This window comes from Mandrillus leucophaeus, unplaced genomic scaffold (genome assembly GCF_000951045.1).
Source record: "Mandrillus leucophaeus isolate KB7577 unplaced genomic scaffold, Mleu.le_1.0 Scaffold1095, whole genome shotgun sequence".
Lineage (NCBI taxonomy): Eukaryota > Metazoa > Chordata > Mammalia > Primates > Cercopithecidae > Mandrillus > Mandrillus leucophaeus.
Window position 1 is genome coordinate 604,573 of NW_012099154.1, and position 16,782 is coordinate 621,354.

The 16,782-nt window shown below is 54.8% G+C and overlaps 1 protein-coding gene across 4 annotated transcripts in view; it reads left to right on the forward strand.

Moving 5' to 3' along the window:
* The window catches only part of TSKU (tsukushi, small leucine rich proteoglycan), a 15,879-nt gene extending 1,261 nt beyond the window's left edge, over positions 1–14,618 (forward strand). Inside the window, exons 1-2 of one of the 4 annotated variants that reach the window (XM_011989454.1) lie at positions 650–678; positions 12,072–14,610. In XM_011989454.1, coding sequence (XP_011844844.1) covers positions 12,080–13,141 — 1,062 coding nt within the window. In that variant the 5' untranslated portion in view covers positions 650–678; positions 12,072–12,079 and the 3' untranslated portion in view covers positions 13,142–14,610. Of the gene's footprint in view, positions 1–649; positions 679–8,195; positions 9,203–12,071 lie in introns of those variants that run through there. The other 3 variants (XM_011989443.1, XM_011989459.1, XM_011989451.1) reach the window with 3 other exon arrangements.
* Positions 14,619–16,782: the final 2,164 nt, after the last annotated feature.

The window sequence follows — 16,782 nt, forward strand, 5'->3', positions numbered from 1 at the left end:
TAGGGGACGCCGGTCGCAGGGGCGGGGCTGGGTCCCGCCAAGGCCCCTCAACTTTAGCCGGACGCCTGGGGCTGGGCGGGAGTGGGGAACGCTAACCCAGGGGAAAGGGCTTGCGGGAGACAAAGGCTCCGCCCGGGGGCCGTGTGGGTCTTTGTGCGGACACGTGCATCTCATGTTTGTGGGTCTTTGTGGATTTGCAGTCGGGGACGCGCCGCTGCTGGTGCCTTTGTGTATCCGTGGCTTTGCGCGGCTGCTTTGCGCCGGTGTCCACGTTTGCGGGCCTGCGCTTGGCTGTGGGCGTCGGTGGGCTCATCGCGTGTGTCCGCATACGTGGTAGGTGCCTGCCGACGTGTCTGGGCTGGGTGTCCACAGAGGGTGTGCGCGCCGAGAACCCAACTCCGCCCCACCTCCCCGCTCCCCCGCTGTCCACTCGGGCCCACTACTTGGCTCCAAACTTTTCTCCCGGTTCCTCGGCAACAGCCCCAGTCCTCCCCACCGCAGCCCGGCCGGGGGCGCCGGCAGCCCTCCCCCTCTCCCTCCTGAGGTCCCAGGACCGCAAGGGGCTGCGATGGGATTGGTGGTCGGGGGGATCCGCAGCGCCTGGGGACTGGCCGGGCAGGGGCTGGGAGGAGCGTGCGGATTCCCCTGCAGACCCCGGCTGGTAGGAGGAGGCGAGAGGTGGGTCCCGGGCTCCGGTCCTGGGCTGGGGAGAGGAAGGGACAGGGCGCTGGCGTTGCCCTCCCCGCGCTTCTTGGAAAGAGTGTGACCCAGAGAGTTGTGTCTGTTTGGTGGGGAGACAGGCTCCGCTTTGAGACCCGCTCTCCGTTTGCAGCCCGCCCCCGGGGGAGGGGGACCAACCCTCCGACCTGATAGGGAGCGAGCGACTGCCAGTTCACATCATGCCCGAGGCGCCGCCTCGCAGGACCCGGAGCTGGGCTGGGGGCCGTGGGAGCCTCACACACACAGGTTTCAACTGGGACGGCCACTGGCCCACTGTGCGGCGCTGGCAAGTTGCTCAGCTTCGCAGAGTTGCGGTCACTCTGGCACGGACAGGGCGAGAACTCCCTCGAGGCTCAGGGCGTGCGGTGGGAATAACCCGCGCTGCTGGAGCCAGGCGGAGAGCAGCGCCAGCCCACATTTGGCCTGGCGAGGAGGTGACTCAAGACCTTCGATCCTTCTTTCATCGTTGTGCGCCCTGCCCTCCGGATAAGTCTAGACTTGCAGCGCCTGGGACTGACCGGAGAGGGAGGGCTCAGAGTGGCAGGAGCCTGCTGGGCTTTTGAGCCTAAGTCGCAAAGATAACCCTGAACACCCTCCTCCCCACCGCTCACTCCAGTCTTTAACCTAGAGCTTTGTCGGATGCTGCAGACATGATGGAAGGGCACAGCCGCTAACCTGGGAAAGAGACAACTGTGGGCATTTTCCTTTCTCTCTCCGGCCTCAGTTTCCCTTCTGTAAGGGGAGGTATTGAGAGCCTCTTCTGTTCTGGCTGACTGCTTCAGATCCCAGAACCTAGAAACACTTTGATGTTTAACCTACACCTCCATTCTGACCTGACCTATTCCCAGGCACTACTTTGCTCCCCAGGAAGGCTGCAATGCTACAGCCACCGGGCTTCCACCTACCCTTCCTCCAACACCAGGAAAGGCAAAAGCTGATAAATAAGTCAAACATGGAAAGGCAAGGGACGGGGATTGACCTTTTCTCCTCTTACTTTTTAAATGACAGTTTGTGGGTGGTAGAGTCCAGATCAATTTTCTTCTTAATCATAACTCCTGGGTCAACACAGGGGATGCACTTAAGAGTTCATGCTTCCTTTTTCAGAGCAAGGCTGGCCTGGGCACTGAGGACACTTCATAAAGAGGGTTGGGTCCTCCCTGAAAGCCCCCTGGCCCAAGCAAGTCCTAAGAGGGGTTCTGTGGGAATAGCCCAGGGGAGGGGCCTCACGGGAGGTTCCTCCTGCTGTGGGTTTTGAAGTCAGTGGGTACACAGAGGGGAGGCAGGAAGTATCTCCCACAAAAGGATCAACATGTGCAGGACCTGTGCATGAAAACAGCACAGGTGGTCCGCATGGTGGATCGGCAGACGCAAGGTCTTGAGGGTGGTGAATTGGAATTGAACTTGAGGCTGGGAAGGCAGGGACCAAATCACCAAGGCCTTGAATGCCAGGCCGAGAAGTGGGATTTGACCCTGTAGGCAATGGAGAGCTCCTGGAGGATTTAAACAGATACAGCAGGGTGGGGTTGGTAATTCTGTGAAACCGGTCTCTGGCTTATGGGTGGTGCTGGAGGTCAGGAGACCAATCTGGAGGCCGAGTGATCCAGCCTCTTAGAGTCAAAGGACCCGGATTTTACTCCCACCCCATTGCTTCCTACCTCTGTGGCCTGGGACAAGTAACTTATTTAAAATGTGAGGATATTAATTCTTCCTCCACTGATCTGGTGTATTAAATAAGATGATGAATTACATGTGCAAATAAATGAAAAGTGGTTTGTAGTATGTATTACATTGTGTAGACAGAAATTCATTGGATTGCACCGACAATAGAAGGCAGAAACAGTTTTGATTCTGGTCCTAAACCTGATTTCACCAGTGGGCAGAGCCCTAAGCATCCTGCAGGGTTGCACCAATTGTTATGTTCACCACAAAGCAGAAGGGAGCTTTCTGTCCATCTACACCGATTCATAAATGGCCACAGAAGTGGGCCAGTACCTTGACAGGGGCAGCCCAAGGGCCATGGGAGCTCACAGCATGGGTGGCCTTTCCTGGGTGAGGGGCAGGTTAGACTGGGAAAGCCTCACAGAGGAGGTGGCTTCTTGAATCAAATGTATGAGAATCTGCTGGTAGACAAAGAAGGGTATCATTGTCTTCATCAGAGGGAACAACGTGTGCAAAAAGGCAGGTGGCTCTAGAAGAGTCACAGGCCTCTAGACTAGAAAACTGTCTCTGTGGGATGGGTTTGAAAGAGGGAGCTGTGGTAGGGTCCCGGTCTTCTGTTGGGAAGTGCATTCTGGTGCCCAGCATGGCTGGCAGTTGAAGTCAGGGGCCAGGAGTGAGGCTGTTGCAGCAGGTCTCCTGAGCCTGACCTGGACAGTGGGAGGTGACTGTCCAGCTTAGGGATGTGGGAGAGGGAAGACGGTGATTCCACCTACCCAGGGAGAGCTGCGGATTTGATGCTGAGCCCTCATTCTGTCACAGGCAACACAGCAGCTTTTGCCTGCTTTGGCCTCTGAGACCTTTCCAGTTCGCCCTTCCCAGTCTCCTGGGAGTGCCTTGTCAGTACCTCGTAGCCACACCGGGATCCTGGATGGTATGTGGACAGAAGATCCAAGGCCTCTGGGATGAATTGTGGATTATTCTCCATCTTCAGCCCCTGCCCTTGCCTCAGGATTTGCTGGTGTCACAGCACCTTTTTCTTCCCTGGTCCCTGAAATCACTCACTGGGGACAGGAACCAACATTCAGTGAATACCAATGTGTGCCAGGCCAGGTCTGAGTCTTCACTTTGCCTCATGTAATCATCACAGTGACCCATTGGGACCAGCATGGGGAATATCACCATGTTACGGATGAGGACTCAGAGGGGTGAGGGCACGAACAAGCCTCAGAGCAGTGAACGCCCTGTAGGGTTGGAACCCAGACTGCCTGGCTACAGAACCCTTGCCCTCTGCCCCATAGCGCCTCCTCATGTGTCCATGTACGCTGCCTCAAGTTGATGGGAACTTGAAAATCTTCAGGAAGAAGACATATTGGAAGGAAAACATCCTATTGGGAGCCTTGCCCATCTCCCTGTAGATTATCCTCCTTGGGTAAATTGTTAGGCTTACAGGTCCCTGGGATCATGTCATGGAGGAGACCAGGTACTGGATGTCAGAATATCTGGGTCCTGGTCCGGCCCCATCCTCTCTGGCTGTGTGACTCTGGACAGATCACAGAATCTCTCTGGGCTTCTTTACGCAGCTGTAAAGTAGATACGATGCCATCTAACCTGCTGATTCTGCAGGGTGACTGAACAGATCGTAGTTGAGGAAGCATGGGAGAGGTTGAGAGGTGTCCTTTGGTGAGGTAGCGGTATTCTAGATGCTTGGTGCATCTTCACATGGTGTCTGCTCTGTACCAGGCTCGGTGCTCAGCTTCAAGGGCATAAAAAGGAACCTAATGCCATCCCTGCCCACAGTAGGATAGACAGGTAAACATGTAAGTACAGTTCAGCATGACCAGGTCTAAGCTGTCTTGCACATGTGCTCATTTGGAAGCTGAGGCAGAGTGGATTTGGAGCTAAGACATCTGGGGTTAAGTCCTGGGTCCTCTCCTTCTCAGCTGAATAACATCCATTTCCATGTCTGCAAAATAGGGACAGTATCCCCAGGGTCAAGGCTGTGGTGAGGCAGAAGTGAGATGCTGATGGAGAGCACATGGTGGGCTGCTGTGTTTGTCCAGATGTGCTGCATTAGCGGGTCTGTTGCAAGAGCTGGCCCTCGGGGCTCCGGGAGTCTGGCCTTGAAATTCTTTCTGCCTTGCATTTCCAGAGCTGACAAAGTGGTTGGAGGGCAGGACGTTTCTGAAAACCGTCCACCTGGGGCTTTCTTTGGCATCAACTTGAGTGAGCTCATGACTGAGGGGAGCAGGGTGGGAGGCAGCTCTGCATTGAGGAACAGCCAGTCGAGACAAAGGCTGGTCTCAGGAGGGTGCTGGGGCTCTGTGCCAGTGCGGCCCTGTGCCAACAGTGCCCTGTGGAAGTTGTCGAGGGCAGTGGGAGGAACTGGAAAACTTTACAGACCAGAGATGCTGTAGTGCAGCACCAGGGTCAGGCAGCTGGGACCAGGTGGGTTCAAGCTGGAACCGAACACCCAGAGAGCTGTCCTTATCAGCAGACACCAGGGAAGTGACTGGAGAATGTCATCACAGGCAGTCTCGGACCTGCTGCGCTCCTGGGCTGCACTGGGAACTTGGTTGGGGAGAAACATGAAGGATCACATGGTGACTGCCTTTAGAAGGCTTAGCAAATCACCGTCATTGTCTACCACACACTGAGTACTTGTGTAGCAGATAGTGAGTGGAATGCCTGCCATTCTGTCATTTAATTCTTTCAGCAATCCTGTGCTCTGAGCCCTGTTGAGGACCCTCGGAGTGGGTCCCAAGACTTACCCAAGGCTGGTAGGTACAGAGCTAGGTTCACACCTTGTCTGGGTCTTGCAGTTGACCGGTTCATCCTGCTCTTCCTCCACGCGCCCTCTAGGCCTGGCTCTGTTCCCAGGTGGGGGAAAGAACACACAGTTAAAGTAGGCATGGCACTGCCCCATGCTGCTCACACATCAAGCAGGAAAACAGCAGGTAACTCACGGCAGAGAATTTACTGAAGGAGGCCTGTGGGTAGCCTGTGGGGTGAGAGGCCAGGAGGGAGGGGTGGGGGGGCCTGAGTGGACAGAACAGGCTTTGTTCTGCTGGGAGCAGGCCAGGGGCAGGCGGGATGGATGCATGCAGTTCTGGCAGTCACATGAGGCATCAGGTCCTAGGTCCTGGGCCCTGCTCTGCCATTCCTTGCTGTCACTGCCCCTCTCCAGGCCCCAGTCACCCATGATCCCCAAGGGGCCGTCCAGCTCCCAAGCCCTGGAATTCTCCAAGTTTGGAGATGTGTTAGCAGAGGGTGAGAGTTGTTCAGAGTCCATCAAGGTGAAGGCTGTTCCCACTCTGGCTGTCAAGGAGGGTTCAAATCCACATGGGGGGCTGGGGACAGGTGGGAGGGGAGAAGAAGGTGGTGACAACTTGCAGGTGCCTTGTGCACGGGAGACTTGATTTCTGTAAGTAAAAAGCAGAACCCAAGAGGTTTCTGATAAGGAGAGTGATGTGGCCAAAGCTGTTTTAGAGATGTCTCATAGCAGTGTGTGCGGTGTCACCTGGGGAGACCTGCCTGGAGCCTGTTGGGGCTGTAACATTTACTCTTTGTCCTAGCAGACCATCAGCAAACTTAGAGTCACTGTGGACCTGGCCCTGTGGGCCCAACAATGCATGATTCATGGCCCCTGCACTGGAAGGCCTTACAGTATATCCCCCAAACCACAGATGGATGTGGTTTCTAAGCCCTTGTCCTCCTGTTCTTGTGTTATGTAATCTGGTCAATCAGTGGATATCTTTTATTTGCAGGTCATGGTTTGGAAAAAATGTTGAATCTTGACCGAAAGATCCCTTTCCTTCTCAGCCTTCTTTGGTGGCTACCAGTCTTCATTTCTCTTTCTCCTGGGGGTAGAGTACGGGTCCCAGAGGGAGGCAATGTGAATACTGTTACACAGATAAGAAAACCAAGGCTCAAAGAAATAAAGAAAACGGAAGGTCACACAGATAGTGGCAGACCTAGGACTAGCGCCCTAGTCTCCTGGGTCCAAAGCTGGTGTTAGTGATCTTGTTATAAGTTGGTCTTCTATTCTCATTGCTGGTCTGTAAGCCCCATCAGAACAGGGACCCTAGTATCTGTCTCGTCACTACCACCCTCCGCCCCCCACTCCCCACTCCCTCCTGGCCTAGCCCAGTGCTTTGTATATACTTAGTAGAAATTTAGGATGTGCTTTTGTTAAACTTTAAAATCCCAAAACCCTGGAGTTGGATTATCTAAACTGAATCTCTTAATGTGAAGCTGGAAACTGAGGCACAGAAAGGGGAAGAGACTTGTTCAGCGATGAGATGAAGACAGTCCATGGCAGAACAGGCACTGAGACCTAGGGCTCCTGACAGTCCTGCAGGACTTATCTTGTCACCAGGTACAGTTGCCCTGTCACCTCCCTGTGAGTGCCCCAGAGTGTGGGGAGGGATGTAGTTGGTGACTGTGTCTCAGTCTACCATTGGCTGCACATCTGTCAGTGTCCTGGCACTATGCTGGGTGTTTCACACAAGCAGTCTCTAGCCCTTGCGGCAACTCCTTGAGGAAGGGATTGTTAACTCCATTTTAACTCCCCATGACTTCTGATAAGGTTTGGCTCTGCCCCCACCCAAATCTGAACTTGAATTGTATCTCCCAGAATTCCCATGTGTTGTGGGAGGGACCCAGTGGGAGGTAATTGAATGCAGGAAGCTTTTGCTTCCTCCTCATTCTCTCTTGCCACTGCCATGTAAGAAGTGCCTTTTGCCCTCTGCCATGATTGTGAGACCTTCCCCAGCCACGTGGAACTGTTAAGTTCAATTAAACCTCTTTGTTTTGTATGCTGCCCAGTCTCGGGTATGTCTTTATCAGCAGCATGAAAAAGGACTAATACAGTAAATTGGTACCAGTAGAGTGGGGCGTTGCTGAAAAGATACCCAAAATATGGAAGCAACTTTGGACCTGGGTAACAGGCAAAGGTTAGAACAGTTTCGAGGGTTCAGAAGAGGACAGGAAAATGTGGGAAAGCTGGGAACTTCCTAGAGACTTGTCGAATGGCTTTGCCCAAAATCCTGATGACAGTGTGGACAATAAAGTCCAGGCTGAGGTGGTCTCAGATGGAAATGAGGAACTTGTTGGGAACTGGAGCAAAACTGACTCTTGTTATGTTTTAGCAAAGAGACAGCAGCAATTTGCTCCTGCCCTAGAGATTTGTGGCAGTTTGAACTTGAGAGCGATGATTTAGGGTATCTGGCAGAAGAAATTTCTAAGCAGCAAAGCATTCAAGAGGTGACCTGGGTGCTGTTAAAGGCATTCTGTTTCATAAGGGAAGCAGAGCATAAAAGTTTGGAAAATTTGTAGCTTGACAATGCATTAGAAAAGAAAATCCCATTTTCTGAGGAGACATTTAAGCCAGCTGCAGAAATTTGCATAAGTAACTTGGAGCTGAATGTTAATTCCCAAGACAATGGGGAAAATGTCACCAGGGCATGTCAGAGTTCTTCAAGGCAGCCCTTCTCATCACAGGCCTGGAGGCGTAGGAGGAAAAAAAGGGTTTCTTGGGCCAGGCCCAGGATCTCCATGCTGTGTGCAGCCTAGGGACTTGGTGTCCTGTGTCCCAGATGCTCCAGCCATGACTAAAAGGGGCCAAGGCACAGCTCAGCCATGGCTTCAGAGGGTGCAAGCCCCAAGATTTGGCAGGTCCCAGAACCATCATTCACTGGCCTTGGGCAGGTGACCCAATCTCTTTGAGCATCCACAGAAGGGGATAATTGTTCATTTTACAAAACCCAAACCAAAGCTCAACAGCACTTGGCAGCTTCCACATGGTGTGGAGCCTGTGGGTGCACAGAAGTCAAGAATTGAGGTTTGGGAACCTCTGCCTAGATTTCAGAAGATGTATGGAAACACCTGGATGCCCAGGCAAAAGTTTGCTGCAGTGGCAGGACCCTCATGGAGAACCTCTGCAAGGATGGTGCAGAAAGGAAATGTGGGGTCGGAGTAGAGTCCCTACTGGGGCACCGCCTAGTGGAGCTATGAGAAGAGGGGCACCATCCTCTAGACCGCAGAATGGCAGATCCACCAACAGCTTGCACTGTGCACCTGGAAAAGCTGCAGGCACTCAATGCCAGTCCGTGAAAGCAGCCAGAAAGGTACCCTGCAAAGCCACGGGGGTGGAGCTGCCCAAGACCATGGGAACCCACCTCTTGCATCAGCATGACTCAGATATACGAGATATGGAGTCAAAGGAGATCATTTTGGAACTTTAAGATTTGACTGCCCTGCTGGATTTTGAACTTGCCTGGGTCCTGTAGCCCCTTTGTTTTGGCTAATTTCTTCCATGTGGAACAGCTATATTTACCCAATGCCTGTACCCCCATTGTATCTAGGAAGTAACTAACTTGCTTTTGATTTTACAGGCTCATAGGTGCAAGAGACTTGTCTCAGATGAGACGTTGGACTGTGGACTTTTGGGTTAATACTGAAATGAGTTAAGACTTTGGGGGACTGTTGGGAAGGCATGATTGGTTTTGAAATGTGAGAACATGAGATTTGGGAGGGACCAGGGGTGGAATGATACGGTTTAGCTGTGCCCACACCCAAATCTCAACTTGAACTGTATCTCCCAGAATTCCCATGTGTTGTGGGAGGGACCCAGTGGGAGGTAATTGAATCATGGGGGCCAGTCTTTCCCAAGCTATTCTCATGATAGTGAATAAGTCTCATGAGATCTGACGGGTTTATCAGGGGTTTCAGCTGCTTCCTCCTCATTCTTTCTTGCCACTGCCATGTAAGAAGTGCCTTTCGCCCTCCACCATGATTGTTAGACCTTCCCCAGCCACGTGGAATTGTAAGTCCAATTAAACCTCTTTCTTTTGTAAATTGCCCAGTCTTGGGTATGTCTTTATCAGCAGCATGAAAACGGACCAATACAACTTCCCAGAGTTGCACAGTGTAGCAAGTCACTCCTGCTAAAGATGGTCAGCCACCTTCCTTTTCCCATCCTCAGTTCCTCTGCTCTAAAATGGGGATGAGACTGCTGGCTCACAGAGTGACTGTGCGGACTGAATGAAAGCATGTGTGTCCAGCACTAGCAGAGAGTGAGGACTGGCCCCGACTGTCACTGTCGGCACTTCCCACTGCCAATGCCCAGCCCTGGGCATAGGCCCAGCACAGAGCAGGAACCCCGGGAGAGGTGTCCACTGTGCAGGGCTGAGCAAGGAACCTAGTCCAGTGCCCTGGGAGCATCTGCGAACAGTTACCTAGGTACTCCTGCCTCTTTACATCAGGTGCCTCTTTATATCAGCTGTTACTACCATTGCCTCAGTTCTGTATCTTCTGGCTGCTGGGTTATGACCGCCCTTTGCATGTGCACAGCCCTTCACAGTTGGCAGTAAGGGTTAATCAACTTAGGTGAAGAGGGCAGGGCAGAAATTGCCACCCTTTAGTGCAGAGGACAAGGCTGAGACTTTAAGAGGGTCAGCGAGAGGTCCCCTCTAGTGGTAGTGGGTTTGGGCAGTGTTTTGAGTTGCTGGTTATGTAAGTGGGAGCTCATACGAGGCCATTTGGCATTTCACGGACCCCTTGCATAATCACCTCTGGGAATCAAAGGGTAATCTTGGGGCCTTTGTGGTGTTTGTTTAAACCCCAGGAAGGGTGGGTATGAATGAGCAGATCAGCCTAGCAGGGGAGGTGGGGCCTTTGGTGGTAATGAGCCCTGCGGTGAGGAGCTCACCCAGGGGAACAAAGGGGGCCTGAAGCAACTTAATATTTTCCTATTGGTTCCAGACATTGGAACACTCTGTCCTGCTTGGTTGGGACCATGCCCAGGATGCACCTGGGCTGGATTTAATCCTGAAATTGGCCTCTACAAAAGAAAGAGGTGGGTGAGGAGGGGCCTACATGGGGATGGGGGCAGGGGAGAAGAGTCCCACTTTTCCCTGCCCCTGGGCAAAGCCAGAGTGAGTGCAGATCAAGTGGCTAGCTCTTTAAAGTTTCATGCAGGGCTGGTAATACAATCCTGCTACTCCCTCCCCACCCACCTTCCAGTCTGGAAGGGGGGCAGGTCCCTGGCCCATCTCCTCCCCCTCTCTCACCTCCTTCCTGAAGGCCAGAGGGAGGGATGGGCAGGAGGGCAGGGGGCCCAGAGCAGGGCCACACAGATGAAGAACCCTGCTAGAAGGAAGCTTAGTGCCTTCTGTCTCCCAGGCTGCAGGCCGCTGTGCAGGGCAGGGGCGACCACACACTATCCAATTGGTCTAGTTAGAGGCTCCCACTGCCCAGCCCTCTGCTTCTCATGCTAACACCACTGAGCACCAGCATCCCAGGAGCTACAGTGGACGTGAACACAGGCTTTGAATCTAACAGCAGTGGGTGGTGTGACCATTAGATGTGACAACACGTATGTAGCGCCCGGCATCTGTGGCAGCCACCACTGTAATTGGACAGAGGGAACTGAGATCTGAGGAGGGAAACTGGCTCATGCCATAGTATGTGTCAGTGGGAAAAGCCCCTCCTGCACCCTGCCTCTCCACCAGCTACTCTGCCAGTCCAACTGGAGGCAATGCATATGAATATAGGAATTGGAGTACAGCAGGCCTGGGTCCCATTCCTGCCCTGCATTTTACTGGTTTGGGGTAAAGCCCTATTCCTCTCTCAGCCTCTGTTTCTTCATCTGTATAATGGGGGAAGCAGCCTAATTGCCTGCCCAAGGTTAAAGGAGGCACGAAAGAAGTGTAGTAGCTTAATCTGCTGGGGGAAGGGGCAGGGTAAGGGGGAAAGGTGCTCGGGACAGGTGTCCCCAAAACCCATCTGGGAGTGTAGACACCTACGTTGGACACCAGGATGCCCAGTGAGAAGGGAAGATCCTGCCTCTGGATGACAGGCTAGGGGGACAGGGCAGGTGGAGTAGGGGTGCGGTGGGGTAGTCACTGCAGGCCCCATTGCAGGGCGGGAGCCCTGGTCTTGAAGTCTGGAGTGTGGGTCTCAGGCCTGGCTCAGCCCCGGCCAGACCACAGCAGTGGGCGGTGCTTTGTCTCTCAGTGTCCCATCTAGTGCCACTCCACTCTGTTGTGTGGCTGTCCAAAAGTGTCTTAACCTAAGGCCCAGTTCCCTTTGAGTAAAACAGAATTTTCTGCCTTGCAAGGGGGTCGTGAGGGTCAGATGTGACTGTGCTGTGGGGCAGCCAGAATAGCACCTGACATGTAACACTTGCTCAGCAAAGAATGGGGCACCCTGGGCACACCCTACCCTCAGCCCAGTGGATGAGCCCCTCACCCGGGAGTCGGGGTCTAGACCAACCCAGGGACTCTGGACCATCAGAGCTGGAGAGGCCAACCTGAGAGCCCTCTAGTCTGGTGGGTTTCAAACTGGGTTTCCTAACACCCTAGGCAGGGATGGTGGGCAGAAGTGGAGGGCTTCAGGTCCCCCTCACTTCACCAGACCAGGCCTGCCTTCATCTGCTGCTCTTGTTTAAGAAAGGAGTCTGCTTCTTCTAGTTGAAAATTCACCACCTAGCCTCATGCCCCTTTACCATACAGATGGAGAGGCAGAGGCCAGAGAGGAACTGGGTCTAGGAACTCTGGGGAGTGTTCCAGGAAGCATTTCAGGAGGTTGGGGCCTGTGACACCTTCCAACGGTGTCTAGACTGGGCTCATGTTCTGTGCGGTGGGTTTAGACCATCTGGTGCATTCAGTCCTCACCCATGGCTCTCTTTCTAGCCCCCACCATGCCGTGGCCCCTGCTGCTGCTGCTGGCCGTGAGTGGGGCCCAGACAACCCGGCCATGCTTTCCCGGGTGCCAGTGCGAGGTGGAGACCTTCGGCCTTTTCGACAGCTTCAGCCTGACTCGGGTGGATTGCAGTGGCTTGGGCCCCCACATCATGCCAGTGCCCATCCCTCTGGACACAGCCCACTTGGACCTGTCCTCCAACCAGCTAGAGATGGTGAACGAGTCGGTGTTGGCGGGGCCGGGCTACACGACGCTGGCTGGCCTGGATCTCAGCCACAACCTGCTCACCAGCATCTCACCAACTGCCTTCTCCCGCCTTCGTTACCTGGAGTCGCTTGACCTCAGCCACAATGGCCTGACAGCCCTGCCAGCTGAAAGCTTCACCAGCTCACCCCTGAGTGACGTGAACCTTAGCCACAACCAGCTCCGGGAGGTCTCAGTGTCCACGTTCACGACCCACAGTCAGGGCCGGGCACTACACGTGGACCTCTCCCACAACCTCATTCACCGCCTCGTGCCCCACCCCGCGAGGGCCGGCCTGCCTGCGCCCGCCATTCAGAGCCTGAACCTGGCCTGGAACCGGCTCCATGCCGTGCCCAACCTCCAAGACTTGCCCCTGCGCTACCTGAGCCTGGATGGGAACCCTCTAGCTGTCATTGGTCCGGGTGCCTTCGCAGGGCTGGCAGGCCTTACACACCTGTCTCTGGCCAGCCTGCAGAGGCTCCCTGAACTGGCGCCCTATGGCTTCCGCGAGCTACCGGGACTGCAGGTCCTGGACCTGTCGGGCAACCCCAAGCTCAACTGGGCAGGAGCTGAGGTGTTCTCAGGCCTGAACTCCCTGCAGGAACTGGACCTTTCGGGCACCAACCTGGTGCCCCTGCCTGAGGCGCTGCTTCTCCACCTCCCGGCACTGCAGAGTGTCAGTGTGGGCCAGGATGTGTGGTGCCGGCGCCTGGTGCGGGAGGGTGCCTACCCCCGGAGGCCTGGCTCCAGCCCCAAGGTGGCCCTGCACTGCGTAGACACCCGGGAATCTGCTGCCAGGGGCCCCAATATCTTGTGACGAATGGTGTGGCCCAGGGCCACATAGCAGACTGCTGTCCTGGGCTGCCTCTGGTCCCGAGTGACTTATGTTCCATGTGCCAACACCAGTGGGGAGCCCGCAGGCCTATGTTGCAGCGTCACTGCAGGAGTTGTGGGCCTAGGAGAGGCTTTGGACCTGGGAGTCACACCTAGCAGCAAAGTCTCACCCCTTTGTCTACGTTACTCCCCCAAACCATGAGCAGAGGGACTTCGATGCCAAACCAGACTCTGGTCCCCTCCTGCTTCCCTTCCCCACTTATCCCCCAAGTGCCTTCCCTCATGGCTGGGCCGGCCTGACCCAAGACGGGCAGAGGGTGGGTGGGACCCCCTGCTGCAAGGCAGAGTTCAGGTCCACTGGGCTGAGTGTCCCCTTGGGCCCGTGGCCCAGTCACTCAGGGGCATGAGTTTATTTTCTAACATAGCCCTTTCTTTGCCATGAGGCCGTGAGACCCACTTCCTCCTTTTCTATTTCCCTAGAACCTTAATGGTAGAAGGAATTGCAAAGAATCAAGTCCACCCTTCTCATGTGACAGATGGGGAAACTGAGGCCTTGAGAAGGAAAAAGGCTAATCTGAGTTCCTACGGGGCAGTGGCACGACTGGAGCATAGCCTCCTGCCTCCCAGTCGGGCCCATTGCACTTTCTTGTCTCCTCTAATAAGCCCCGCCCTCCCCGCCTGGGCTCCCCTTGCTGCCCTTGCCCATTCCCCATTAGCACAAGAGTAGCAGCAGCAGGACAGGCAAGAGCCTCACAAGTGGGACTCTGGGCCTGGTGACCAGCTGTGTGGCATGGGCTAAGTCACTCTGCCCTTCGGAGCCTCTGGAAGCTTAGGGCACATTGGTTCCAGCCTAGCCAGTTTCTCACCCTGGGTTGGGGTCCCTCAGCATCCAGACTGGAAACCTACCCATTTTCCCCTGAGCATCCTCTAGATACTGCCCCAAGGAGTTGCTGCAGTTCTGGAGCCTCATCTGGCCGGGAGCTCCAAGGGGCCTCCTGGATTCAGTCTCCACTGGCCCTGAGTGCGACAGCCCTTCTCACCCTCCCAGGAATGCCGTGAAAGGAGGCAAGATCTGCCCCACCCATGTCTATGCTCGACCCCCAGGGTAGCATCTCAGCTTCCAAACCCTGGGCTGTTTCCTTAGTCTTCATTTTATAAATGTTGTTGCCTTTTTAATGGACTGTCACTTTCAACCCGCCTCCCCCACCCCTGCTGGCCAGGGATGGAGACATGTCATTTGTAAAAGCAGGAAAAGGTTGCATTTGTTCACTTTTGTGATATTGTCCTGGGCCTGTGTTGCGGTGTTGGGGGAAGCTGGGCATCAGTGGCCACGTGGGCATCAGGGGCTGGCCCCACAGAGACCCCACAGGGCAGTGAGCTCTGTCTTCCCCCACCTGCCTAGCCCATCATCTATCTGACTGGTCCTTGATTTAATAAACACCATAAAAAGTTCTTTGCTTCACTCAGCCAGTGTCCACTGGCAATCCCTGGGCTGGGCTCTGGGGCCACCAAGATGAATCAGGTTAGGCCCTGCCCTGGGCAGCTTGTTCTCTCTGAAAAGCCTGATAATCTCAGGATTAAGGGAGTAAGGTGACCTGAGGGAGGGAGTTCCTGCACCTTGCTCACCTCTCATCTCCCCCGGCCCTCCCCGCTGTTCCTGTCACCCCAACTCCAGCCATAGCCATGAGCATGCCAGGCAGGCCCTTGCACACCTGTTCTCTTGCTCAGGTGTTACTGTGGGACCTCGCCCTTGTCCTCACCCCTGTCTCTCAACCTCCTTCCCATCCAGTAGACCTAGTGCCTGCCGGTCCTCAGAAGCTTCCCGAGCGCCTCCCACCTCCCTCCTCTGAACTGCAACAGTATTTTGTTCTTTCTTGGTGCTTCAGCTGGTATGGTACCCCAGCTCCTGTTTGCACACTTCCACTGACAGAGATCAGGCTTGCAGCGCATCTGGGTGGCTCTGCTGTCACCAAGTTCTTCCTTCTAACTGGCCAGTCTACACGGAATGTCTACCATCATCACCAATGGCAGGTTTTTCCTGATACCTACTCTGTGCCCAGAACATTCAGGCCATATGCACTGGTAGGGAGCTTGCCCATCTTGTAATCAGGCCTCCCCAGGGAGAAGTATCAACCTGAGGCCCTGAGTCCGAGGCTGGCACTCAGCCGTCAAGGTAGGAAAGGGCTGAGGGGTGGCGCGGGGCGGTGTGGGGGAGAGGGAGGCCAGGGTGAGACCCCGGGCCCCCACAGTCCTCCTGTTTGTTCTTCACCTCCCCCACATTTCCTGGGACAAGAGAGGCTTCAGATGGAGGTAGGGATCACGGTACTTTCACCCACTGGGTCAGGGTCTTCCCAAGTCCCTGCTTGTGGAAGGAGTCCTTGAGGGAGGGCCATGGAACAAAAAGGCCTTAAACACAGGGCCAAAGCGTGCGGAGGCAGCGAAGGGAAGGAGGGGGCTTCTGCGGCAATCAGTTCTGGAGCAGGTCACCTCCGGCCGAGCTGCAGCTTCCTCTCTGCAAAACGGGGCAGGGTGAAGGCCCAGTGAGAGCATGGGCGTGGATGCCATCACGCTGCGCGGGCTCGTCCTTCCCGGTGGGGAACCTGCCCTGCACCCTGCAACCATGGCCTCCTGCCAGCCATAAGGAGAGTGGAAGCCCCGGCGGGCCTAGCCGACCCGGGAGTCCCCGCGCCCCTCCTTCCCCTTGCGGAGACTCCCGGCCCGCAGCGCCACCTCGTGCTCACGCATGGCCAGACACCCCAGGTCCCCCCGGGGCCAGGAGCCAGGCCCAGGGCGGCTGCAGAACAAAGTGGGCTGAGCTGTTTGCTTTATGAGGCCAGTCCCTCCCCGCCCGCCAGACTACCCTCGCCCTGCTGTACTCCACCCTCCAGGAACCCTGGTGCTCAGGGCGAGGGCCTTCGAATCTTACACAATCAGGAAAATTAGTGCAAAGAATCCGTTTTGGAATTCACAGAAAAGGGTTGAAATCTTGGGTTCATCACTAACCAATTGTGTGATTTTTGACCAGGTCGCTTTATTTCTCTGAACCTGGAAAATAGGGATGAAAATATCCCCCTCAAGGCCGGGCACGATGGCTCCTGCCTGTAATCCGAGCACTTTGGGAGGCTGAGGCAGGAGGAACGCTTGAGCTCAGGAGTTCAAAACTAAGACTAGCCTGCGCAACATAATTTAAAAATTTAAAAATTAACCGGGCATGGTGATGACGCCTGTAGTCCCAGCTGCTTGGGAGGCTAAAGTGGGAGGATGGCTTGAACCTGGGAGGTTGGGCGACAGAGCTAGACCCTGTTTAAAAAAAAAAAAAAAAAGAAAGAAAGGAGAGAAAAAGAAAGACAAAAAAGAAAGAGAAAGAAAGGGGAAATATCTCCTTGATCCTGGGAGGTTGAGGCTGCCGTGAGCTGAGATTGTGCCACTGCACTCCAGCCTGAGTGACAGAGCTAGACCCTGAAATAAAAAGGAAGGGAGGGAGGAAGGGTGGGAGGGAGAGAGAAAGGAAGGAAGGAAGGAAGGAAGGGAAAATAGCTCCCTCCACAGGACTGTATGAAGAAGAAATGAAGTAACATTTGTAGAGAACCAAGTACTGTGTGCCTGGCACAAAATGACAGCCTG